Source organism: Candoia aspera, chromosome 2, assembly GCF_035149785.1.
Source record: "Candoia aspera isolate rCanAsp1 chromosome 2, rCanAsp1.hap2, whole genome shotgun sequence".
NCBI lineage: Eukaryota > Metazoa > Chordata > Lepidosauria > Squamata > Boidae > Candoia > Candoia aspera.
In genome coordinates this window covers 98,480,039-98,505,164 of record NC_086154.1, presented here as the reverse complement: position 1 = coordinate 98,505,164, position 25,126 = coordinate 98,480,039, and the positions used below count along the sequence as shown (strand labels likewise).

The window sequence follows — 25,126 nt, the reverse complement described above, 5'->3', positions numbered from 1 at the left end:
CCATTATGCAGCATTAGTTCTTGTATTGTCTCATCTTGGAGATTTGATCTCATACAGTATATTTGGATTTGGAACATGAATGTACAGTGTTTGAATGGAGGCTAAATATTAATTTGGTGTTTTCTATGGAATTTTTTTCTGCATAAAAAAATAAAAACATAAATGAAGACAGATGTGGCAATTTTCCTATACCACTTAAGGAAGTATCTCATACATTCCTGTATTGACTTCCATTTCATGATTTTTTATGGATTGGTACAGCACAGCATTAGAATATTAGGTAATCAAATGAACCTATCTGAATGGCTGGAACAAATATAAGTATTTAAACATAACACAAAGTCAGCTTATGGAACTATGTGTCATAAGAGGTGATGGCCATTAGGTTTAAATGTTTTGAAAGGAGTATAACAAAACTATGAGCCTCATGTGGTGCAGAGCGGTAGGCAGTAGTTCTGCAACCAAAAACTCTCCTCACGACCCGAGTTCGATCCCAATGGAAGCTGGATTCTTTGTCGGGTAGCCGGCTCAGATCGACTCAGCCTTCCATCCTTCTGAGGACTGTCAAATGCGTACCCAGCTTGCTGGGGAAGGTGACAACTGGGGAAGGCAATGGCAAACCACCCCTGCTATAGTCTGCCAAGAAAACCGCGCGAAAGTGGTATCCCCCCAAAGGGTCAGACATGACTCGGTGCTTGCACAGGAGACCTTTCACCTTTTTTCATAACAAAACTAATGAGGGATAAGGCTATTATGCTTAAATAGCCATGATACTCTGTCCAGGACCAGAAACAATATATTTCCAAATATCAATTTCTGACCGTGAAGGCTGGCTACTTACAGGTTTCACAAAGATATCTGATTGGCTGCTGTGGAAATGGGGTGCTAGCTAGGTGTGTCTTTGGTTTGGTCCAATAGTCCTCTTAATGTGTATGGCTGTCTGTGTCTCATCACTTGAAAAATTCCAACTATCTTTTTCATCTCTGTCTCTTTCCTAGGGAAAGCTTTCTTGCGTGCTCGTCAGATGAACATTGATATTGCCACATGGGTGCGTCTCCTGCGACGCATCATTCCCACTGCCAGTACGACAGGCACTTACAGCCCCTCAACACAGATGACTCCAACATCTGGCTCAGAAAGTAGGCAGAACTCTGGGTAGGTGTTTCTTACACTTGAAGGTGGGGGATGAGCAGCTAAAAATCTTAGCTACTGCAGTGTTTAAAAACCAAGGTCTCTTGTTTCATATTATACTTCTTTTATTTTGTGGCTATAGGGTAATGATAGAAAGTTAAGGCTTGGATATTTGGGAAGCCATATATTTGAGGGGCTAATGTTAAAATTCCTTGGACCACTGGAAGTCCTGCTAAATCCCCTCAGGATTATAGGCCTTTAGTAAAACGTCTCCATGTTTAGCTTTCGATATCCCTTACTATTGACTGTGATGGCTGGGGCTGCTGGGATTTGTAGTTCAGAAACATCTGAAAAGCCTTCAGTATACCCACCCCCTGATGTTCTGGAGTGAAAAAGTGAATTAACCCAAGTTCTCATCAAGTTGAAGTTTCTATGATAATTTTGCATGGGGTTTCTTAAGATTGGCATTTCCCCCTATCCAGGGACATTGCTATTGAGAAGCTGAACTTGGAAGGGGATAGAGTTCAAATTGAGCGCTTGGGCCAGGATGATACTGAGCTTCCTGGGAAGGTCTTATTGGTAAGTGTTTCTTTTTTAGTTTGGCAGCAGTGAAGCTGCTGTTTTCAAGCAATTACTTCTTTTTTATATTTATATTTCTTTAGACTTCACGAGCTGGGGAGGAGATCTTTCAGATGGAGCTAGGTTCAGGAAGTGAGACCAGAGGATCTGAAAGTACTTTTCACAGGTAGGTAACAAACTTTCTCCCCCATTATCTGCCATCATAGCCTCTTTGCTTTAATTGTTCTATCTTACTATTAATTATCCTTTTCCATGAAATGGCTCACTTACATTTCTAACACCCTGTTCTGTCAGCATATTATAAACAGTCTATATTGCAACAAGTGCATAGTTGTTCATCCATTACCCTGATTTTTCTTCCTAGGATTTGCTTCATTAAATACAGTGTATAGTGGTTCAAAAACACTTATGCATACAGTGATGTCTGAAATGTGGATACAAATGTCACCAGCACAATGTCTAACACTGATAATAAATGACTTCACTGCAGAACATCCACAGTGTGCTGTGCTCACCCTGCAAGACATGTATTCTAATGGGAGTTGAGTTGTAACGTATCTCTAGGCAAAACACAGAGAAGTTCCTTGTCTTTAGATGTTTCTTTGCTTTTGCTCTCTCCTTGACCTACATCTCCTGTGCACTTACTGATAAAATTATGTGGGTTAAATCTGGTGGTCTGCCATCAATTACATCTGCATTTATCCCAAATAAATCCTTTACCCATGTGATTGTACAAGATTATTTTGCTAAGTCCCTGTATAGGGGTAATAGGCTTTTTTGCTATTTTCAATCCTATTTGAATAATCAGAAACTTATTTCTCTAGTAGATTAATAATGCCTGCCTCAGCCTTCCTTAATCTTGACCTGTTTAAATGTGTGGGTTTCCAGTTCTCAGAATTCTCACCAGTGGCCATGTTGGCTAAGGGACTTTAGGAATTAAAGCCCACAGATCTGGAGGGTTGGGGAATATTCATAGGAAAAAGGAATGCCCAGGGCTGATTTTGCTAAATCATTATCTTTCTCTAACAACATTATTTTCAGTAGAAGGGTTTGTATGTATGTATTGTGGTGGTGGTAGTAGGGAGACATTCTGACTTGCTTTTTTATTTTGTAGCAGTCACCTGAGAAAAATACCTCTCACTATGGATGATTTTCGTTTTGTAGCTGTGCTAGGTCGTGGACACTTCGGCAAAGTAAGTATTGCATGCCTTCCCCACAGTTCTTCCCAGTATCTCTCTCTCAGTAAGAGGAACATCTGTCTCCTTCCATCCTGATGGATGTAGAATCATCAAGTAGTAGCAGAATGAAAGTAAACACTGTGTGAAATGCTACAGTCCTGGTTTTTTTCATTTTTAATGTATGTTATTGTTGAGAAAGAAAAGAAAGATAGATAGAAAATGGTATATATTAAAACAGCTCAGTTCTTAAACCAAGTAATAAACCTTGACCACACAGAATAACATTGATCAGTCTCTCCATTACATCAATAAAGAACCAATTCCTAATAGCAAACAACTATCATCAGCCCAATATTATAAATCTAGATATTACACTAGATCTTAATCAAAAATTCATGGCAGCACTGTCTTTTTCTATCATAAAAGAGTAATAGTTTTGCTACAACTTTAATACTGGAAATTCAATAGAATTTTGACTAAAAGATTTTGCCATCCTATCAAAGAGGGTCACATAATAACTTGGCTCCATAAAGAAATGCAACTCAACATATATATGCACAGTGATAAAGCTGAAGTTCAGGACAGTTAAAGCCCCAATCATTATGTGTTAATAAAATTTAGGGGGTGGTTCTCATAAAAGCTTTCCTAATAATTTATCAACCTGCTTGAAATACTTAAGCTTCATGGGGACCAACCACCCTTATGAATAGCTGTCCCCCCTCCCATCCCAGGCCAGGTGGCATAACCAAATTTTTACTCCCTTCCGAAAGCCGGGAGAGTGGGGGCCTGTCTTATCCCTGGGGGTAGCTTGTTACAAAGGGCGGGTGCTATGGCAGAGAAGGCCCTCTTCCTGGACCCTGCCAATCAGCCATCCCTCATGGACAGGGTCTGTAACATGCCCTCTCTGCCTGACCAGGTGGGATGGGTTGATGTAACAGTAGTGAGGTGGTCCCTCAGGTAACCTGGACCCATGCCATGTAGGGCTTTAAAGGTGATAACCAACACCTTGAATTGGACCCAGAAGCAAACTGGCACCCACTGCAGCTTGCGCAGCAACAGTGTTATATGTGCCCTTCTAGGGGCTCCTAAACTGCTCACGCAGCCGCATGCTGCACCAGCTGTAGCTTCTGGATACTCTTCAAGGGTAGCCCCATGTAGAGAGCACTGCAGTAGTCTATGTGGGAGATGACCAGGGCATGAGTGTTTGGAGGGACTCCTGATCCAGGAAAGGATGTAGCTTTGCACTAAGTTGTGCAAAGGCTCCCCTGGCCACGACAGCCACCTGCTCTTTGAGCAGGAGTTGTGAGTCCAGGAGAATCCCCAGGTTCTGCACCGGGTCTGTCTGGGGCAGTGCAGCCCCATCCAGAACCAAAGATGGTAAGTTCCTGGATACCTGGGAGCCCCCAACCCACAGCCACTCTGTCTTGCCAGGGTTCAGCTAAAGCCTGTTGTTCCCCATCCGAACCTTACAGCCTCCAGGCACCGCAAAAGGGTGGCAACAACATCACTTATGTCACCCAGGGTGGAGATGTATAGTTGAGCATCGTCAGCATATTGATGATACCTCATTCCATAGCGGCGGATTATCTTGCCCAGTGGTTTCGTGTAGATGTTGAAAAGGAGCAGAGAGAGCTCCAAACCCTGTGGCACCCCACACAGGAGGGACCGTGGGCCGGACCTCTCGCTCCCTATCAACACCGATTGGGACTGGCTCTGGAGGAGGGAGGTGAACCAGCACAACACTACGCCATCCACCCTCAACTCCCTGAGCTGACCCAAAAGGATACCATGGTTGATGGTATCAAAAGCCACTGAGAGGTCAAGAAGAGCTAGGATGGATGCACTGCCCCCATCCCGCTCCCGCCAGAGATCATCCATAAATGTGACCAAAGTTGTTTCTGTCCCATATCCAAGCCTGAAACCCGACTGAAAAGGGTTCAGATAATCCGTTTCATCCAGGATCCTCTAGAGCAGCAATGCCACCACTTTCTAAACCACTTTCCCTAAAATGGGGAGGTGGGAGACTGGATGAAAATTGTCCAGAATAGTGGGGTCCAATGATGGTTTCTTGAGAAGGGGGCGCGCCAGCGCCTCTTTAAAGGCCACCAGAAATACCCCCTCCCCTAAAGATTAATTCACCATCACCTGGACCCACCTACACATCACCTCCCGAGCTGCCTTCACCAGCCAGGAGGGACAGGGATCTAGTTGGCAAGTGGTGGTGTTTACAGACCCAAGAATCCTGTCCACTTCCTCAGGCCCAACAGGATCAAACTGTTCCCAGATAACTGGGCAAGTACACTCCCCAGGCATCTCCCCAGACCCTGCCCCATGCCTGGCATCCAACTTGGAACAAAACCAAGCAATTTTATCCTCCAGATGCCCAGAAAACTCCTCAGCATGGCCCTGTAAGTGGGTTGCTAGATCCATCTTCCCTAAAAGGGATTGGATGATCTTAAACAGGGCCTTCAGGCAGCATTCTGCAGATGTAATAAGAGCAGAGAAATACATTTTGCCACTCTTACCGCCACAAGGTAGGCCTTAACAGCGGTTCTAGCTGTGAGGTTTCAGCCGGCTTCTGATTCAGAAAACGAAACTCAAAGGGGAAACAGAAACTTACCAGGCAGAAATCGAGAAAGCAAAACCTAGAAGTGACTCAGCAGCATGGGAGAAGTTACAGATGCTGATTGGCCAGTCTTTGGAGGAGGATTTGAATCCACCAATCAGTGCGCAGGAAAGACATGCAGAAAAGCGCACAAAGGAGAAGGCAGCCCAATTGGCTGTAGATGGAAACAGGTGCATGAAGGATCGCCATAAAAGGCAGATGCACGAAGAGCAATCTGCTGGAGACAACCAATCCTTTAAGCTTGCAGCCCCAGCAGAAGAGTCCCTAACTTCATCAGAAACCTCATCTGTAGCCAAAGGAGAATCAGCGCCTGCATTTCCTGTCGTTGAGGACCTGCCCACTGCACAAGCTGCCATAGAGGATCTTCTTCCTGCTGATTCTTGCAATATCAGCCTTGAGTCCAGTTCCGGACCTTGCCGCCACCATCCAGCACATTCCAAGCATGTTCCTAGCCTTGTTCCTAGCCCTCAGCCTAGTCCAGGATCTCCAGTCCAGCCTCATCATGCTCCAAGTTTCCAGCCTTGCCCAGGATCTCCAGCCCAGTTTCATCATGCTCCAAGCTTCCAGCCTTGCCCAGGATCTCCAATCCAGTCTAGTCATGCATTAAGCATACAGCCTTGTCCAGGAACTCCAGTCCAGTCTGGTCGTGCTCCAAGCTCTCAGCCTAGTCCAGAATTTCCAGTCCAGTCCAGTCCTGCTCCTAGTTCTCTGTCTTGTTCGAAATCTCTAGCCCAGACAATTCTGGCTTCAAGTTCCCAGCCTAGCCTTGAGTCTCCAGTCCAGTCCAGCTAGCCTCTAGAGCCAAGTCTTTTCCAGTGGTTCCAGTTTGATCTCGCCTAGCCTCCAAGTGCCAGCCCAGTTTGGTTGGTGTTCCAGATTGTGGGCTCTCGCCTTCAGTTCCAGTCTTGCCACGTTTCCTAGAATCATCCAGTCCTGCAGCTTCGGTCAGCAAATCCTGCCCTGCGGTCCTGCCACAATGTGATCCTGCAACCTTGTCTGTTCCGTTGTTACCTTTTCTTGATCGGAAACAGTCTTACCTCATTTATTGCATGGAGTTATTGTTGTAAATAGTTGTTGTAATAAAGAGTTGTTTGACAATAATCCTGTCTGGCCACCTCATAGTCTGAACAGGTCACTAGCTTGTGTTCGGTTGAATTCAGTCCTTGTCTTCCTCCAGCGACACTCTAGACATCTCTTAATCCTCTTCAGAACCCTCAGCTCCTCCGTAAACCACGAGGAGTGTCAGGCTCAATGGGGCAAGAGAGGCCACACGGGCACAATCCTGTCCAAGGCCCTGGCCGCCTCCCTATTCCAGGCAGCAGCCAGGGCCTCCACTGGACCGTGCAGCAGATCCTCGGGTATAACCCCCAGCTCCCTCTGAAACCCTGCCGGGTCCATCAGTTGCCGGGGGTGAACTGATCGGTCCTGCCTCCCTGCGGAGGGGGGCAGCATAGGTGAATCTCAAGGTCACTAGGGCATGATCTGACCATGACAAAGGGGACAGATGTAACTCTCCCCTCAGATCAAATTGCCACTGCTCCAGAAAGAAAACCAAATCCAGTGTGAGGCCACTGTCTTGAGTCGGGTCCCGAATAATCTGAGACAGGCCCATGGTTTCCATGGTGGCCATGAACTCCTGAGCTGCCTCTGAGGCACACCCCAGGGATGGCAGGTTGAACCATAAGTCTGGGGAACTCCAGTATTATGCTTCTCAAGGATTGGGATCTTTTCCTGTTTTCATACATTTAATAGCATGTGTTATTTCTGAAGAGCAAAAGGTTCAGCTTGATCACATTTTCTCAGCTAGGGTTTTGTGGTGCTCCAGGGGTCCGCAAGAGATTGCTAGGGGTTCTGTGAGAAATCATGATTGATTTTTTAAAAAAAATAACGTATGCTGTGCGAAGCTAGCACTCGCAGTGGTGGGAATTTTTATGCACCGTGACTCAGCTGTCAGCCTGCTGCTTTGCTGCTGTTGTAAAGGTCATAAAACTTGAATTGTGTCAGTTAGAAGTGAATTGTATTATGAGGTTTTCATATTTTTTGAAAATTATTTCAAGGGTTTCTCCAGGGTACAAAGATTGTGAAAGGCTGAACTAGATAAAGAACTTGATCCTGTATACATTCTTCCAGAGTAACCCTATTATGAAGTTTAGTGTATTTTTTAAAAAAATGCTGATTTACTAGATCAGAATCATTATATACATTGTTCTGGGCATTCTCAACGGTAGAAATGATGCTCTTTGGTTGTTGTCATTTTATGAATATTGTATATCAAATACATAGAAGGAATTAAGTTCCAATTTAACAGACATAACAGCTTTATGCAGTTCCAATGTAGGTTGTCTTGCATATATTCTAAAAGTTCCTAAACTTTATTTTCCAACTTTTCTTGTTTAGGTTTTTTATTTTTATTTTTCCCTGAAGCATGTGCAATAATACGGCCATGAATATGCTTTAAAAGCATCCTAAACAACCAGTATTTTTGTAGAGTGTTCATTTTTTTTAATTCAAAGTCACGTTTTATCTGTTTTAAGTAAATCCTTTCATAACATGTGTTTAAGAACCATCTTGGAAAAATAGGATGACCTTTTCTTACAATAACTGATAGTGTTACCAGAGTTAGATCAGTTATTGCAGTAGGACTTATATTACATTTATATGCCTGATCAAAATACTAAAAAACAATCAAGCAGGGAAAAAACCTGATGTGGAGTTGAAAGGTATTTTTTCCCTATGAGCCTTCTTAGCATTGCCTGACTTTTACTTCCGGTCACTGATCAATACTGTAACTACCTACTTTGCTTCTGTTCATCTTTTGTATAGGTGTTGTTATCTGAGTTACACCAAACAAAAGAACTGTTTGCTATTAAGGCCTTAAAGAAAGGAGATATTGTTGCAAGAGATGAAGTAGAGAGGTGAGTCTGTGTGTTAGAAATGGAAAGGATAAGTGCCCAGACGAATATATACAGGTAGTCCTCATTTAACGACCACAATTGGGACTGGAATTTTGATTGCTAAGCAAAGTGGCCATTAAGTGAATCCGACCTGATTTTACGACCTTTTTTGCAGTGGTCATTAAGTAAATCACAGCAGTCGTTAAGCAAATCACGCAGTTCCCCACTGATTTTGCTTGCCAGAAGCCAGCTGCGAAGGTTGAAAATGGCAATCACGTGACCACGGGACACTGCAATGGTCATATATGTGAAACAGTTGCCAAGTGCCCAAATTGTGATCATATGACCATGGGGGACATGGCGATGGTCATTAGTGTGAGGATCAGTTGTAAGTTGGTTTTTTAGCACTGTCATAAGTCCGAACTATCACTAAATGAATGGTTGTTAAGTGAAGACTACCTGTAATCATGGTATAGTATTGCTCACCTGTGCAAGTCTGTCAACGTCTGTTCTTTGTGAATGATGTGTAGTTGTGCACCATTGCAATTATGAAAGTGATAGTTAACATGACTGAGGATCAGATTGTATATGGTTGCCTCATCCTGATATTGTTTTCCCCCTCCTCCTAGCCTGATGTGTGAGAAGCGGATTTTTGAGATTGTGACCCAAGCGCGGCATCCTTTCCTAGTGAACCTTTTCGCCTGTTTTCAGACACCCCAGCATGTCTGTTTTGTCATGGAGTACACAGCAGGTGGAGACCTCATGATGCACATACACACCGATGTATTCTCAGAGCCACGTGCAACGTAAGTGTCACATCAGAGAAAAAAAGGCAGAGATTACAGTACAAAAATGCAGCTAAAGGCTTCCTAAAAGGATCTTGTTGGGTGCCATTTTAAATGTTGCTCTCCTTCCAGTATACTGAGAATAGATTTAGATCTTGGTTTTCAGTCCTATTTATTTCAGTTATATCATAAGTCGCTCTTAGATTCCAGCTCCCAGGAATATTGATACCCTAGTCATTGCTGACTACCAGAATAGAGTTGGCATGACCTATGCTGCAATGGTTTCACAGTTTGTTCTCACCTTCAGGTTTTATGCTGCTTGTGTTGTCCTGGGGCTGCAGTTTCTTCATGACCACAAGATAGTATATAGGTAAGTATCACTACTAAAGCCATTCCATTATGATCCCTTTCTTTCATAGTCGTTTCTGCATCCTTCCACGTCATCACATTATTACACTACAGGTATTTCTCATTTACCAACCACATTTGGAACTGGCAACTCCATCACTAAGCGATGCGGTCATAAAGTGAAATGTCACATGACTGTGATAACTTACGACATCAGTTCCAGCTGCAGTCGTTAAGTGAATCACCCATGGTCATTAAGTGTGAAGTCATGTGACCACAACTTGTGACTTCCTGCCACCTTCCTCATTGACTTCGCTTGTTGGAAGCTGGCTATGAAGGTCGCAAATGGTGATCATGTGACATGGGGACACTGTGACAGCTGCAAATACAAGGACCGGTCATAAATCTCCTTTTTTCAGCACCATCATAATTTCAAATGGTTGCTGAACAGTAAGCAAGAACTACCTGTGTATTAATTTCCACCTCTTTTTATATGAGTAACTGCATTAAGCTGAAAATTCACCTAGCAAGGATAATCATTCATACCATTTCTCCTAAGCGTGACTTTTGAAATGTAGTAATGGAGGATTCCTATGTAACAATTTTGCCTTAACAACTCCATTGTATGATTTTGTGGCAGCAGATAATAATTCCTGCAAAATGCAGGGGTTCTTTTGCTTAAAGTTTTCTTATCCTGCAGGGATCTGAAGCTGGATAACTTACTGTTGGACACAGAAGGCTTTGTGAAGATTGCAGATTTTGGCCTCTGCAAGGAAGGTGATTTGGAGGGATGGGATAATTGTCTCCAAAGTTGGCATACATCTTCTAAATAAAATGCAAACATAATGCATTTCGTAGAATTAAACTGGCTTGATTAACAGAAACTGATCTGCAGCTCTTCCAAGAAAACTTAGGGGTTGGTTGGTTGGTTGGGGAGAGCAGAGACTGCAAAAGAAGTGGGAAAAGCATCTGTTTTGCCAAGATTCCTTGTACAATCACTATGCATAAAATTTGGTAGTCTTGTGATATACAAAAACATAAAAGTTAGCAGTGAATGTTGGGGAAAGTCCCTATTCAGGGGTGTTTCGGCCGGGGGGCGTGTCCATAACATCAAAATGGCAAGTGTAACCAGGTGATCGAAGCCCTGCACCTTTTTACCTGTGTGACATTCATTAAAAAGGGGTGGGGCTTCAGTAGTTCAGTCATACTGACCATTCTGATGCCATTCACCCCTTCCCCCTGGCTGTGGATGACCCTGTTCCTATTTCAGAACATTCTATGAAGACTTCCAAATTTTTGTTCTTCTCCTCACTTCTGTTGAGGACTACTGCTGAAGTCATATTTTTAATACAGCTTCCTTCTGTTTGCCAGGAATGGGCTATGCTGACCGTACCAGTACATTCTGTGGGACACCAGAGTTTCTGGCTCCTGAGGTGCTCACAGACACCTCCTACACAAGAGCAGTTGATTGGTGGGGCTTGGGTGTCCTTATCTATGAGATGCTTGTAGGGGAGGTAAGTCGCTTTATGTGATTATGGAAAATATTTGAGTGGGACAAAAGGGGGTTTTGGTGTAGATGCCCTGGAATGAGACTTGGATATGACTTTATATCCTGTTCATAGTTGTACAATCAAACATTAAGGGAAAATTAAACAGAATGATGTGTTTAATGTGTGCCTAATAGGGTAGAAATGTTTCACAGGGAGCTTGATATAAGAGGCTGAAGCATTTGGATCAGTATTTCCTAATCTGGGCAACTTCCAAGTGTGTGGTCTTCAACCTCTCAATGTCATGAGTGCCATTGAGCTGAAGTCATCAGCGCAATGGCACACATGACAATAGCAAGGAAACAGGGGAAGGGGCTCAAGATAAGTAGCCATCAACTCACAACGACTGAAGGTCAAGAAACAATAGCTAAACGGATCGCGGAGCACACCCAAGCCATTAGCGCTAATACAACGGAGATCGCCCAGCTGACAGCAATCACCGGAGGAATAGAGAAACCGATGATGGGCGATCCCGGAACGCCAGCGGGGCCTCGCAACCCCTCACCCACCGGCAAGTCAACATGTTGGACAAAGGGGGGTGACGTGACCGCGAGTGAGGGGGCGCTGACCGGCGCGGGGTATTTAAACCCCGCACCGGCGCGCTCCTGTCACTCTCAGCTTTTTTCCGATGCTGTACCTGCGCTGTGAATAAACCAGAGCCTGTTCCACCGAACCAGTGTCTGAGCATTATTCAGAGGTAGGCAGCGCATGACACTCAAAAATCCCAGCAAGTGTAGCTATTGCTGAAAATTCTGGGAGTTGAAGGCTGGAAACTATCCAGGTTGGGAGATGCTGATCTACTGTAGCTTCTCAAGTTTTGGGGGGGAATCTAGGATAGATGAGAATGGATGGAACTGGTTCTGAGAGTGAGGAAAGAGCCCAGACTGATAACTGATTCTGTCTTGATGATGTAGTCCCCGTTCCCAGGAGATGACGAAGAAGAAGTATTTGACAGCATTGTCAATGATGAGGTGCGCTACCCCCGTTTCCTTTCTACAGAGGCAATTGGCATCATGCGCCGGGTGAGTGCCTCTTGCTTGGGCTATAAATTTGCCAGGACTAAAGTTGGGGAGAAGATTCATCTTATGGGACTGTATGATTAGATGAACACAGGGAGGGAGACTTGAGCATAATGAACATAGGTTTAATTGCGATCTTTCCATACCGATGTTAGGCCTAGGCTATGCAAGAAAGCATAAAACACGATAGCCATGTAAAATACTGCTCTGGGCTTGGGAGAGGAGGTGGTGGATAAGAACCACTTTGGCTGCCCATGTGATAATCTGATGTTGACAACCTCGTTTTTCATTCAGCTGCTGCGTCGGAACCCAGAACGGCGCTTGGGTTCTAGTGAGCGTGATGCAGAAGATGTGAAGAAGCACCCGTTTTTCAGAGTCAGTACCTTTGCTGCTTTTACATTCTTTCTTCAGATTGTTAGTTATGGTTTCTTCCAAATAAAGTTCTGCACTGTTTTATGGACTGAAACTATCAATTGAGACCATCCTTCACTAAAGCTATACTATTGCAACCAGGACAGCGTTCCTGCAATGCCTTCTTAGAGAAGAACACTCAGTTGTCGTATAAAAAGTAGATCCCTTATGTCAGTTTTAAATGCAGAGGGATTTTAATCCATTAAGACATAGGCTACTTTCATACATCTGATCACATAGACCCCAGTTTGTGAATGCTTATGCTATAAAAAAGAAGTCTTGTTGCACCCAAAACACTTTTGCTCTCTATGGACAGTTTGTCTTTTCCTGAAGCTGAAGATTTCCTGCATCAAACAGCTGCACACTTCCTATGGTTAAGGAGCACTGTTTCTGAATCTAAAATCTATAGTTTAAATGAAGTAGAAGTGGCCACCAAATACAGATTTTGAAAAGAAAGCTTCTTGCTCTGAAATGGTTGGTCTTTATTGCTAATTACTGCTGTAGCCTCCATATATTTCCAGCATCTTGAAGCTTATCTTATGTACTCTTCTTGCTTCAGACAAAGGACTCACAGTGTGTTATTTATTTATATAATTTCCTGTCTGGCTTGATATTAACAATAATCTCAAAGAAGTTAGCGTTCTTACTTGTGTTTTTTTCCCCCCCTGTACACAGAGCATTGAGTGGGAAGCTCTGCTGGCTCGTAAGATCAAGCCACCCTTTGTGCCAGTAATTAAGGGTCGTGAAGACATCAGCAACTTTGATGAGGAGTTTACCACTGAAGCAGCTGTGCTGACGCCACCCCGTGAATCACGGCCCCTCACCCAAAAGGAACAGGATGCCTTCAAAGATTTTGACTATGTCTCCAGTGTCTGCTAGCTCTGGAAGTGGGGGCAAGGAGATTTCCTCAACACTGCCAGCTCGATCAGGCAGAATCCTGTTCCTCCATTGACTCAGACAATTCCTAGCACTGCCTGCTAGCCCAGAAGCAAAACTGGGAAAAACCCAATCACATTGCTAGCATAATGGGGAAAGAGTAGTGTTCACCAACATATACCAGCTCTGGGATCAGACGGGAAATTCCAGTAACATTTCTGCCTTGTCCAGAACACAGTATAATTCATGCAGAAAGTTGGGCATTTGCTGGCTCAGAGGGAGGGGAGGAAAGGGAAAAAGAGAGAGAAAGACTGCCAGCCAAACATAACTGGCATTGTCAACCCTGAGGTTTCATGAAACCATATTTGTCTACAGTGATTCCCAAACTTTCTGCTGGAACAAGCAAAACTATTATTAGGAATCCACCAGTACTGGAGATGCTGAAGTCGAAGGGCCAATCTCTGCCCTAACATACTCTTGTGAAGGATTTTTTTAAATCATATTGTAAAAAAAAGGGGGGGGTGCCTTTCTGATATTATTGCTGAAATCCACTGCTTCAAATTCTAACCTGAAAGGGAAAACAGAATCCCTTTCTGCATCACAGCTTTCTGTCAGTATTCAGTTAGTGATGGACAAACTCCTCGGGTCGATTTTGAATCAGCTCTGTATTTCTGGGCTTTCTTAACAACCATTTGCAAAAAGCTCTTGTTTTTTTCCTCAAGAATTCTCTCCAGGTTCATAAGGCTGGCATATGTACTGCTAGTGTATGCATGTAAGTTATTACTTTACCCTCCCTGGGAATTCACCCGCCTTGTACCCATCCCATAGCGCTAACTGGGGCAGAAAGTTTGTTAAAATCCAACTCCCATACTCTGAACAAATTCGTTTGGGAATTGGTGAGCACCTAGGTCTGGATGGTAAATAATTGCATTAAAATAATTGCAAGGAACAACCAAGAAAATAGTGGCACCAAATGAAATGATTCTTGGTTGTGTGATTCTGGTCACCAAATTATAGTAATTTAATGAGAGTTACACTTGAGCAGTGTAAGAACCTATGTACTTGTACCTTCAGCTAACGTTCAGTTTAATGGCCTACAAACCATACATGCACAGAGGCTCATTTAATACTACAAACTGGAGAAGAATTTCTCAGGACAAAATACTTGATTCAGTGAGAGAACATACTTGATTACAGAGCAAAATTACTGTGGATTTCAGCAGCAACATGAACTCAAATCCATCATTTGGAAATAATGATCAAATTGTTTTGTTTCCATCCTATATCCCAGTTTTCTCTTGGAGATCGGTATACTATTATGCCAAGAGAGTATATCAAATCTCAGGAGAAAAAAAGTGGTTGAGACTCTGGATGCTTTCAGACAGATAACAGTAAAAATGTCTAGCTATGTTAGTTTTTTTTTCTGTAATAGATCTTCTGTAATTAGAAGAAAACAGAGAAAAAACAAAGTTGTAAATGAAGAACAAGGACATCAAACCTATAAAATACACAAATAAGACAGAATGGGTTTGTACAGCACTATAGACTAAAATGTGGTTAGCTAGCTTATGGTACAGTGTGTTGTGCAAACTCAGTGGGGTTAGCTTATGATTTAATAGAACTCAGACATTTCTCCTTGCTGATTTTGATGACTTTTCCAACAACTCTGCCTCTACTCCTAATTTTCACTAGTGACAACATCCTTGCACTTGCCCTGCTCTACCAGCAAGAAGGTATATTGTACAGGCTTTTGAGTTGTTTGAGTTTTGCTCTGGCAATCCAAAAATTCATGATGAAAGTGGCAATGAAAAAGGAAAAGGTCTTTTAAACAGTCCTTGTAGAGTGTCTAATGAAAGCACAATTCTCTTCAAAATGCAACATCTACCGTTATAGTTCGTCCACACTGAAATACCTTCATTAGGTTCATTCTGCATCAGGAGCACTTGTCCTACAGAATGATTGATTGCCTTTCTTCAGCACTCATTGGGGGGGGGAATCTACTTTTTATTAATCTGACTTCCTACAAATGTCTGAAATTCTTGAACGCGGATATATAGAGGAGTATAAACAAAACTGGCAATATCTCAAGTACAGTATGTTATCTTTTTTATAAAAAAAAGTAAATTGCCTAGTATCGTGAGGTATGCCTGAGATAAGGTCTAATCAACATTTTTAGAGGTTGCTGCTATCACTTTGTGTGGAAGGTTTGCCAAAGTATACCCCTTTAAAATACATTTTGGCCAAGAGATTAGAACAGACCTGCCATTTTTAAGAAAGGAAGTCTAATTCGTTACATAAAACAGGACAGAAATTTTATATCTTTCAGTTTTCTCCCAAAGAAGCCTTTTCAAGTCTCACGGAGTCCTGTATCAGGACTGAAAGACTGGACCAGGCAATAATTTTCATTTAAAGAAAGCAGCAAAGATTCCTTCTAGGTATAAACTGCTGCTTCACAGAAGAGTAGAAGCATGGATTTGTTACTGTTTTGCATGGTAAGGAAAAGGCAGTCACTCTACTGGGAAGGAGTAAGAGGCTTGGAGAGGAACTGAAGCATATATGTGATTTATTTAAGTAGCTTGAGGTTTTAATTTTCATTTGGTCCTTCCATACCTCTGTGTTATATTAACAACTGGACTGCACACATCTGGACAACCACTAGATGGCAGCAAAGAGATGCAGAAAACTTAACTCTGGCAGTCATACGGTTTTTTTGCAGCCCAGATAAGGCAGATCACTGGTGGCTTGCCATTTCTTTTTACCTCACCTGAAAAGATGAATGCGTTCATTGTTGTTAATCGTAGCACAGCCTGCTTCAGAATCAGAACTTCGGGTTTCAGTCCTCAATTATGGAGGCAGTCCTGGTGCAATCTAGATCACAGAAAATTTCAGCATTTCAACATGAATTCTGAAGAACAGCTTGTATTACCAGATAGGGTTTTAACTTCCTGTCCCGCCTCTTCTGTTCTGTATTGCCTTTTAGATCTTTTTCAGGGCATGTCCAAGCTTAGTACCTACGTGGACTTGTGCTAAGAGGCACTATCATGCTAAGACCGTGTCTGGTTTACTAGGTTTCCTTTATTAATGTTACTACCTCTGTTGCCTGACCAGAACCACACTGTGTTGTAAAGCCTGAGTTTTAGACTGTAGACATCTCAGTACAAATTTATTGAGCTTAGCAAAATATTGGAGGATATGTGGCAAAAAAAATCCTTTAACTGAGTGGTGTCATTCTTCATTCAAGAGGTAGGGCATGTGAAAGGTATTCCTAGCCTTTCCTCAGATTAGATTCATAGACCCCAGCCCTACATTCTTAGTTCTACAGTGGCATTTTGAGTAAAGTTTGGCAGCAGAGGGGGAATTAACATTTTCCATAAGAAAGAATGTTATCTGCTTGGATGCAGAGTACTAAGACCAAATTCCTGAGTCTTCAGACTAGAGAGAAAATGTGTGTATTACAATAAAGTACAAATAGTTTTCCAGGAAAGTTGTGGAATTAGGTGCTTGTTCTCCTTTATTGCCTTGTTACAAAATAAATACCTTGTTTATAATGCATATTGTTGGACTAAATGAACAGTGACTACAGCAGTTGACCATATGACTCTAGGACAGAGATCTAATTACTGTGAAATTACTCCATATTAGTCTGGATTTTATTTTGTATAAAATGTTTTTGCACTATGTTTGATTTCACTGGAATATTTTTCCAGTGGAACCAAATCATAAATGGTGGCAAGTTTGCCTTTTTCCACTGGATTTTATAGTTTCATTACTACACAGATAATTTGAAGATAAGTCCATAATGCCATTAGATGTATGGAGCATCAGCAGCATGAGCATAATTTCTCTGTATCAGTGATGGGTTGGACTTAGTTTGGCAGCTCCAGTTAATTTCTCTGGGAACTAGAGAAATTTCTCTAATGGAATATACGCATGGAGAAAACAGGTGGTTATGGAGTGAAGATAAGACGACTGCTTCAACTAAATAGCTCATAAGGCACATCCGTATATTAGGAAACAAGTACAGACCTTCATCTGAAACACCAACTCTTACTACTTTGGAAGGATAACCAAAGTTGCCCTTGTTATAAATTTTCACAACAGTTTCATATTCATCTCTTCCACTTAACATTCTGTATTCTTTACAACTTAAGTACAGGTAGTCCTCATTTAGTGACCACAATTGGGACAGGCAACTTGGTTGCTAAGTGAAACCACAACTCTGCTTATGATCATCTTTGCTTTGCCAACCTGTGAAGGTCTTGAATGCAAGGATTGATCATCAAGTTACTTTTTCATCACCATCGTAATTCTGAATGGTTGCTAAACAAGGCAGCAACTAAAAGAGGACTACCTGTATAGGGTAACTGAATGAATAAATGCTGAATCACTATAGAGGTTGATGCCCAAGCTTGAAATAATAGATACATATTTCTCTCTTAATTTATTAACTCCTACCATCCTATGATACCTATATTGCATGGCAAGTAGAATACTATCAATAACAACTGCATAACACCAGTTTCCTTGGGTCTTTGTTGCACTGGATTGTAGTTTGTAAGGGGAAAATACCATCTATAATGAGCTATTGGGAAGAGCTGCTGAAATATCTATGTAGATAAGCCATTTATCTGCCTGCCTATTATTGAAATGACATCCCACTAAGACTGTGGTGTGGCTTTACCTTTACCCTTCAATCCAGTATGCATTTTTTTGAGTGTAAACCAGCCTTAGTGTTGGATTTTTAGCAATCTGCCCTATTTGGTTTCACCTGCAATCTGAGAATCCCTTGAGGCAAGGGGGACCCTGCAGCGTGGATTCTCCACTGCTTTTGCTGACCTTTTTTATGTATGTCCTGGGACTACTAAGTGGGCCATTAATAAGACAGGAAAGGGAATTACCCAGCCCAACTACTTATTAGATTTATATCCCACCTATCCTTCAGGGGCTCACGAGGCCATAGAGAGCACCTCCTCTATTTCTTTCCCACAACAACAATCCTGGGTTGACTGGGCTGAAAGAGAATGACTTGCCCAGAGTCACTCAGTGAGTTTCCTGGGTCGCGTCGTCCCAGTCCTTAAACCAAGTTGATCGTTTGAGAACTGAGAACGTTTGAGACTATAAAGTATTGTACACATCTGGCAATAGGTAAGTTCCAGAAGCAGGAAAAAGAATAAGAAACAGTCCTGCTGAAAGCAATTATCGCTTCCATCAAATATTCACCCCCACACCAACAAATGGTTGTCGAGGTATATATAAATGCTTCTGGTCTGAAACATTTTGAGGGCGGCTCGCGAGGGCTGGTTGCAAGAGAGCTGAAAAGCATCTCTACGCAAATCGTATTAAAAGCGGTCAGGAGGGAAAGAGCTGTCTGCCACACCGCTGCGCTTAAGAGCTTTTTTAAAATTATTGTTTCGATTCTCGACCTCGCCTGGCCCTTCCGGGAACGTTGCGTCTTCCGGAAATTTACTGGCGGGGGTTCAAGAGCGATGCTGCTGCAGCCCTTGCCTTGACGGCGACGCTCGCCTCGCCGACTTCCTGGCTGAGATGTCCGTAGTAGCCGGAGACCCCTTCGTGGAGCGCTCATGGTTCTAAACACTGTGGAGGTGCCCACAGAAGGGGCACTTACAACGCACACCATTTTCTCGCCCTGCTACCGCTCAGCTGTTGCAACAAGCAGCTGCAGCTTATCGCCACCTGTTTGTACTACAGTATTGCTGACCTTCCCCTCGTGCAAGCGCGCCCCGCCCCGGCAGGTTTCGTTTGTGCTCGCCTTCCGCGTCTGACAGACGACTCAGCTACACTTTTGCCTCAAGGACTTTTCTCAGTTAATTTCGAAGCCGCGGCTATGGCCAAGTCTGCTAGACTGGTAGAAGCGGGCACGGGGCTGAAATGGCTTGAGACTGTATCTGAATTATAATGGACTCTGCTTCAGGAATATCAGCAGCGACAGGAATTGGGCAGCTGCGGCGTCACGTCGCCGAACCCCCTAAAAGACACGAACGAGACGGAAGTTCAGCGTTTTCTTTCAGACTTAAGTTTTCTGGTGTTGGGTCAATGGGAGGAGAGTAGGAAATAAATTCTTCCATTTCAATATTACCTGATCTGCAAGTATCTATGCTAAGAGAAATACAATAAACATCTGTTAAGAAGCCTCTCACCCAGTATTTCTCAACTTTGGCAGCTTGAAAATATGTGGACTTGAACTCCCAGAATTCTGGGAGTTGAAGTCCACACATCTTCAAGCTGCCAAGGTTGAGAAATACTGCTCTAACCAGTAACGCGGATGCGACAATCCCCTGCAATAGAGATCAGAAGAAAGTAAATATTTAGTGGTAAGTTTCTGGGTAATTTGCAGTAAGGTTGTATAGATTTTCCCCAAATGTTTATTCACGCTAGCAGCAATTGCCCCACTTGTCATTTGGCTGCTGAAATGAAGAAAGTGTGAATAATAAACAGGGGTGGATAAGAGAACCAGTTTGGTCCAGTGGTTAAGGTGCTGGCCTAGAAATCAGAAGACTGTGAGTTCTAGTCCCACCTTAGGCATGAAAGCCTAAGCTGACCTTGGGCCAGTCGCTCTCTCTCAGCCCAACTCACCTCACAGGGTTGTTGTTGTGGGGAAAATAGGAGGAGGAAGATATGTTTGCTGTCTTGAGTTATTTATAAAAACAATAAAGGTGAGATATAAATAAATATGAACTTTGCATATCTTTTGTAACATCCTTTTTATTTCCCATTGATCCCCCCAAAAGTTCCAAAATGTAATAAAATTAAAATTGATATTTGGGAACAAGTGCAGTTTTCCTCGGGTAACATTAACTGCCATTATCCCATAGGGTACATTCTTAATTTTTAAACACTGGCATTTGCAGTTGTAGAATCTAAGGAAATCAATAGGCCCGAGACAAGAAATGTAGTACCATTCTGACTTAATGTTAAGTATGAGTCTGTTTATTTAGAATTAATATAGAGAATATAAATTTAGTAAATAAGCAGGTCAGAGGCTACTAATTCATATGGACAGATTCTTCTATTATCTGTATACATTATCCATCACTTTCAGTTCTTTTGATTGTGCTAATAACAAAATATCCACATATGTGAATCTTTCCCCTGAGTATTTTAGAACTCCTTATAAACAAACAAACAAACAAACAAAAAGAGTTTAGGGCTCAATAGAAACTTTCACATTCACAGTTTCGCTGGAAAATACTGGCTCATCACATACCCTAAAGGGCAACTGGAAAGACAAGAGCTAAGACAGGAAGCATATATTCCATGGAAATTTCCCCACAGTATGAAATGATTGCTAAATGGCTGGGTGCTTTTATTTTTTGGTTCTTTAAAGAGCTAAGGGAGAAGGAAGCAACCAGTGCCTTCTTCAGGTCATAAAGCTTTCCATAACATCTAAAATGGGATATTTTTCACTGTAGCCTTTGGAGAAAAATATCAGTGTAATGCCCACTTAGGTGGCAGTAAATCCAAAGTTATATCCCTGAACAAAGAAGCATAAGATTGTATGGCACGACATTTGTCCAGACTTCTTATTCAGATTATCTTGCTTCCTATTTTGCACTGAAGAACTGTATATATTTTCACAAACTGCATGACAGAATCTTAAATATTATAAAATCTCATTATGTAAAAGCACTTTTGAAGATAAGGTTGAACTTGGAGACAGTTGGATTCACATTTTCATCTTATCTATCTCCATCACTAGAGAAATCTGAACTATGGATGACTCAACAGCATCATAGTACAAAAGAGAGATTCTGAAACTCAGATCCCACATAAAATCTTCACAGTCTTCTATGAAGGATGAGAAGTGGTCGTTCAGCTTCTTTTCCCCTCAAAACAGGACAGGGTGGGTGTTAGACTAGCTTTCCTCTTTTACTATGTAAGAGAAAATGAGCAGAGGTGTAGGAGAACATATACTCTGTTGTAGCATGTCCTCTTGTTTTTGCTTGGCTTGGTGCTCAAGCGTATGGAGTAGCTTAGGGCCAGAAGAACTAGCATGTTTAATGTAAGTAAAGCAAAAAGGACTCTGCCTGCCAGAATATATGGCCAGAATAGCTCCCATTCTGCTCATATGGTCAAGAACTCTTCCCAGTGGTGTTATCTTGGATTTGATAACAAAAGGTGACTTGGTGGGACAGGCAACATCAAGGAAAGACTGCCACTGTCCGTGCTGAGGGCCATTAGGCAAGGAGAAAGGTCCAGGGTAACTGTTGCCAGTTACCAACTGCCTAATACCAGCTTTTGGTAGGGTTGGCACTGCTTTCCTCTTTTATACAGAGAGGAAGTAAGTGTACATAATCATAGTGGAGTGGAAGGTAAGATTATTATTCTATTGCTGATAAATGTGGTCACGTGGCATCAATGAGCTCAAGAACTATGTTTGAAGTTCTAAGCATGCTGAATGCTTTGTTCGCTGATAGCTGTTGTTCCAAAGGCTAATAGTAACAGGCTTTTCCATATAACCCACTAACCATGGATCAGTGATGGCTTAGCAACTGCTATTTATAGAGCATGAATGAGCAATGACGCTTTCAACTGCCCACCCCCCCAGACATGTTTTCATGTCCTGCTTCTAAAGTGTTTTGCTGCTGCTCCTGGTACACTTCAAAAACAAATTCCGCATTAGTATAAAGCAGTCTGTGGCCTTATGGCCTTATGTAAGATTATGCCTTGAGAACTGACAGAGTAAGAAAAAGTCCATCTTTGTTTCTCAGACTTTGTGTGAGGTCTTGACTAATCATTTTTCTTAGTCTGTTACTTCATCTCTGTTACCTAAGGAGGAAGATGCTATGATTGGAATTGTCGATTTAAAGGCGGTTGGACCAGAGAAATGGGTTGGGGGTGTCTGTACAAAACCTGATACACACCACACAAATCAGGCATAGCAAATGTTCTAAGGCTATCTGTATCTGTACTGGGGCATTCGCTCCTAAGGGTTCAGAAGCGCGGAGATAGAAACCTTTCCTGCTGGACAGACCATGTTGTCAAGGCAAAGTCTATTGCCTGGGGAGGAACCGTTAGGGTTCTCTCTTTAAACCTTAACTGTCACTGACTTCTAGAAAAGCCCAGCCCAGCTGAGGCTGAGCTTCACAGTTCCAACTGTAACAGTCTGTGGATTGCTTTCCCTATCAAACCTAGGTGGGTCTTTGTTTTCTCCAAAGATTTCCTCTTCCCAGTGACACTTTCCTTGATCCTCTGCATTATATAAGTTAAGGTTTAAAGAGAAAACTGTAAAGGTTCCTTCCCAGCCAATAGACTTAGAACATTTGCTATGCCTGATTTGTGTGGTGTGTATCAGTGAGTTTTTGTACACATACCCAAACCTATTTCTCTGGTCCAACAGATTTACAAACCTATGTTATTCTGCATTCCTAAGTATGTGGAAGGTGACCAGTCTCCTGTGCAAACACCGAGTCATGTCTGACCCTTTGGGGGAATGCCACTTTCACATTTTCTTGACGGACTATAGCGGGGTGGTTTGCCATTGCCTTCCCCAGTTATCACCTTCCCCAGCAAGCTGGGTATTCGTTTTACTGACCTTGGAAGGCTGGAAGGCTGAGTTGACCTGAGCCGGCTACCCAAGAATCCAGCTTCCACTGGGATTGAACTTGGGTCACGGGGAGAGTTTCGGTTGCAATACCGCCACCTACCACCCTGTGCCACACGAGGCTTATCCATTCCTAAGTATAGCCTTCCTCCATTCAGTAAAATGACTACTATACTGTACGTTTAGGTGGTGTTGCCTGTAAACTCAGGCACCCCAAGTTTGGCGTGGAGCTGAAGACCTATTCCCTGAATTTGGGAGAGAAACAACTTAACCTTTGCAAAGGCGGCTTTCTGCCTACCTGAAAAAAAGGAATCACAGAGCAATTCAGGCAAAAGCAAAAAGTGTTTATTAATGGGGGTGAAGAACTTTTATAGGGTGCAGAAACAAATGATACACACATTCAGTACATGTGATACGTCATAAAGCAAGTAATCAAACAATGAAAGACACTGATTACAGGTGAGAATTGAACAATAGAAAACACTGATTCTAGATAACATTCCACAAGTGGCAAATTTATGAGTTACACCAGTCCCTTTCCCAGCGGGGTTCCTATCTTTTAATACTTGCAAGTGTATTCAAGGACTTCCAGAATACGCTCCCTCTTGTAGTTGCTGAAAAGGCAAGTTCTCACATACCAGAAGAAAGAGCCTTGGCCCAGAAGAAAAAATGTTTTCCTAAAGTTAGAAAAGAGGCCCAGACTGCCATGTTAGAAATGCCAATATCACCTTTCCTTAAAAGCTAATAATGAAGCCTAACAATTCCAGGTAACAGTGGCGTGTTTTATTTCCAAACTTCAAGTTTGCTCTCTCAGGAAATTATGAAGATACAGATCTTCAGGTTAGTACATACCGATAGGAAAACATGAAGGAGAAAAAATAGCCCTGGGCAATGGGTTCAGCAGGACTTGTACCATCGGGACAATATCTTGCTGTTTCCAAACATAAGCAAAAAATACAAGGAAGAAAATTGGTCACCAGAGCAACATAATAAATCTGCTTCACTGTGGGGAGGTACTTATCTTTCAAAGTTTGGATTCCAAATGGTACAAGTCCTGTTGAACCCATTGCCCAGGGCTATTTTTTCTCCTTCATGTTTTCCTATCAGTAAGTACTAACCTGAAGATCTGAATCATCATAATTTCCTGAGAGAGCAAACTTGAAGTAGACCAGCGTTTATCACTTTGGAAATAAAACATGCCACCTAAACATACAGTATAGTAGTCATTTTACTGAATGGAGGAGGGTTATACTTAGGAATGCAGAAGAACATAGGTTTGTAAATTAAAAGATGCTTTTTAAAAGCCCCAAATATTGGAAAAGAATCTGCAAGGTTTGGCAATTGTTAGCGAGGGAAAGAATATCAGAAATTTTAAGAGAGTAAATTAAGAGGTGGTGGTTGAGAGTGATGGAGTTTTTAAAGGTTAATAAAAGAACTCCAAGCAGCAAACAGCAACCTTGCAGAGTAGAAGCATGAACCAAAAAAAGGAACTTGCACATTAAGCTTAATTACGTTCAGAAATAAATTCAGTCTTCACACTGTAGTTAGATGAAGAAAAATAGAGATAGCTTACTTTTATTCAGTAGATCTGGATATAGGTAAATTCATAGTAGAAAGCACTTAATAATCACTGGTTCTTTGTAGACACTTTCTGTGTAGCATAGAAAGTCTGCGTGCCAGCAAGATGATAGTGGGAGGAGCTGCAGCACCTCCTGCTTGCAGGTCTGTCAGAAGGGTAATGGAGATTGTTAATCCCCAAGCCCGAGGAGGAAGTGGAAATCAGGTGACCCATGTGACATCCCACAAGCACAATAGAGATGTGTATTCTAGAGAGACCCGCTTATGCTTATGAGACAATGCTGAATTGACTCCTGATAATTCCAACAGAGAGCGCTCAAGATAGCATGGGTTCCCAGGACATATTCAGGTATGGTTAAACAAAGAAATGATTAATTCAATTTTCTGGGTTTCTCCAGTACATTGGACCACAAATTATCTATATGGGTTCTGTTCATATGACACAGTAAGCTGAAATGCTGTTCACTAGTTTGTGCTTCAGTGTTCTTATGAATACAGTTGTATGTATGGCAAAAGAATTTCCACCTCAAACAGAAGTCAAGAGTGAATAGAACTGGCCTGGCTAAGCTCAATTCCAGAGGAGGTAAAGTGG

General features: G+C 42.3%; 1 protein-coding gene across 2 annotated transcripts in view; it reads left to right on the top strand.

Annotated features, from left to right (window-relative positions):
* The window catches only part of PKN1 (protein kinase N1), an 83,155-nt gene extending 66,209 nt beyond the window's left edge, over window positions 1–16,946 (top strand). For both annotated transcript variants that reach the window (XM_063292528.1, XM_063292527.1), the window contains exons 11-22: window positions 999–1,155; window positions 1,614–1,710; window positions 1,794–1,876; window positions 2,825–2,903; window positions 8,338–8,429; window positions 9,038–9,214; window positions 9,501–9,563; window positions 10,242–10,318; window positions 10,913–11,055; window positions 12,003–12,110; window positions 12,402–12,482; window positions 13,194–16,946. In XM_063292528.1, the coding sequence (XP_063148598.1) occupies window positions 999–1,155; window positions 1,614–1,710; window positions 1,794–1,876; window positions 2,825–2,903; window positions 8,338–8,429; window positions 9,038–9,214; window positions 9,501–9,563; window positions 10,242–10,318; window positions 10,913–11,055; window positions 12,003–12,110; window positions 12,402–12,482; window positions 13,194–13,397 (1,361 nt within the window). In that variant the 3' untranslated portion in view covers window positions 13,398–16,946. The remainder of the gene's footprint in view (window positions 1–998; window positions 1,156–1,613; window positions 1,711–1,793; window positions 1,877–2,824; window positions 2,904–8,337; window positions 8,430–9,037; window positions 9,215–9,500; window positions 9,564–10,241; window positions 10,319–10,912; window positions 11,056–12,002; window positions 12,111–12,401; window positions 12,483–13,193) is intronic.
* The last annotated feature ends 8,180 nt before the right edge of the window (window positions 16,947–25,126 follow it).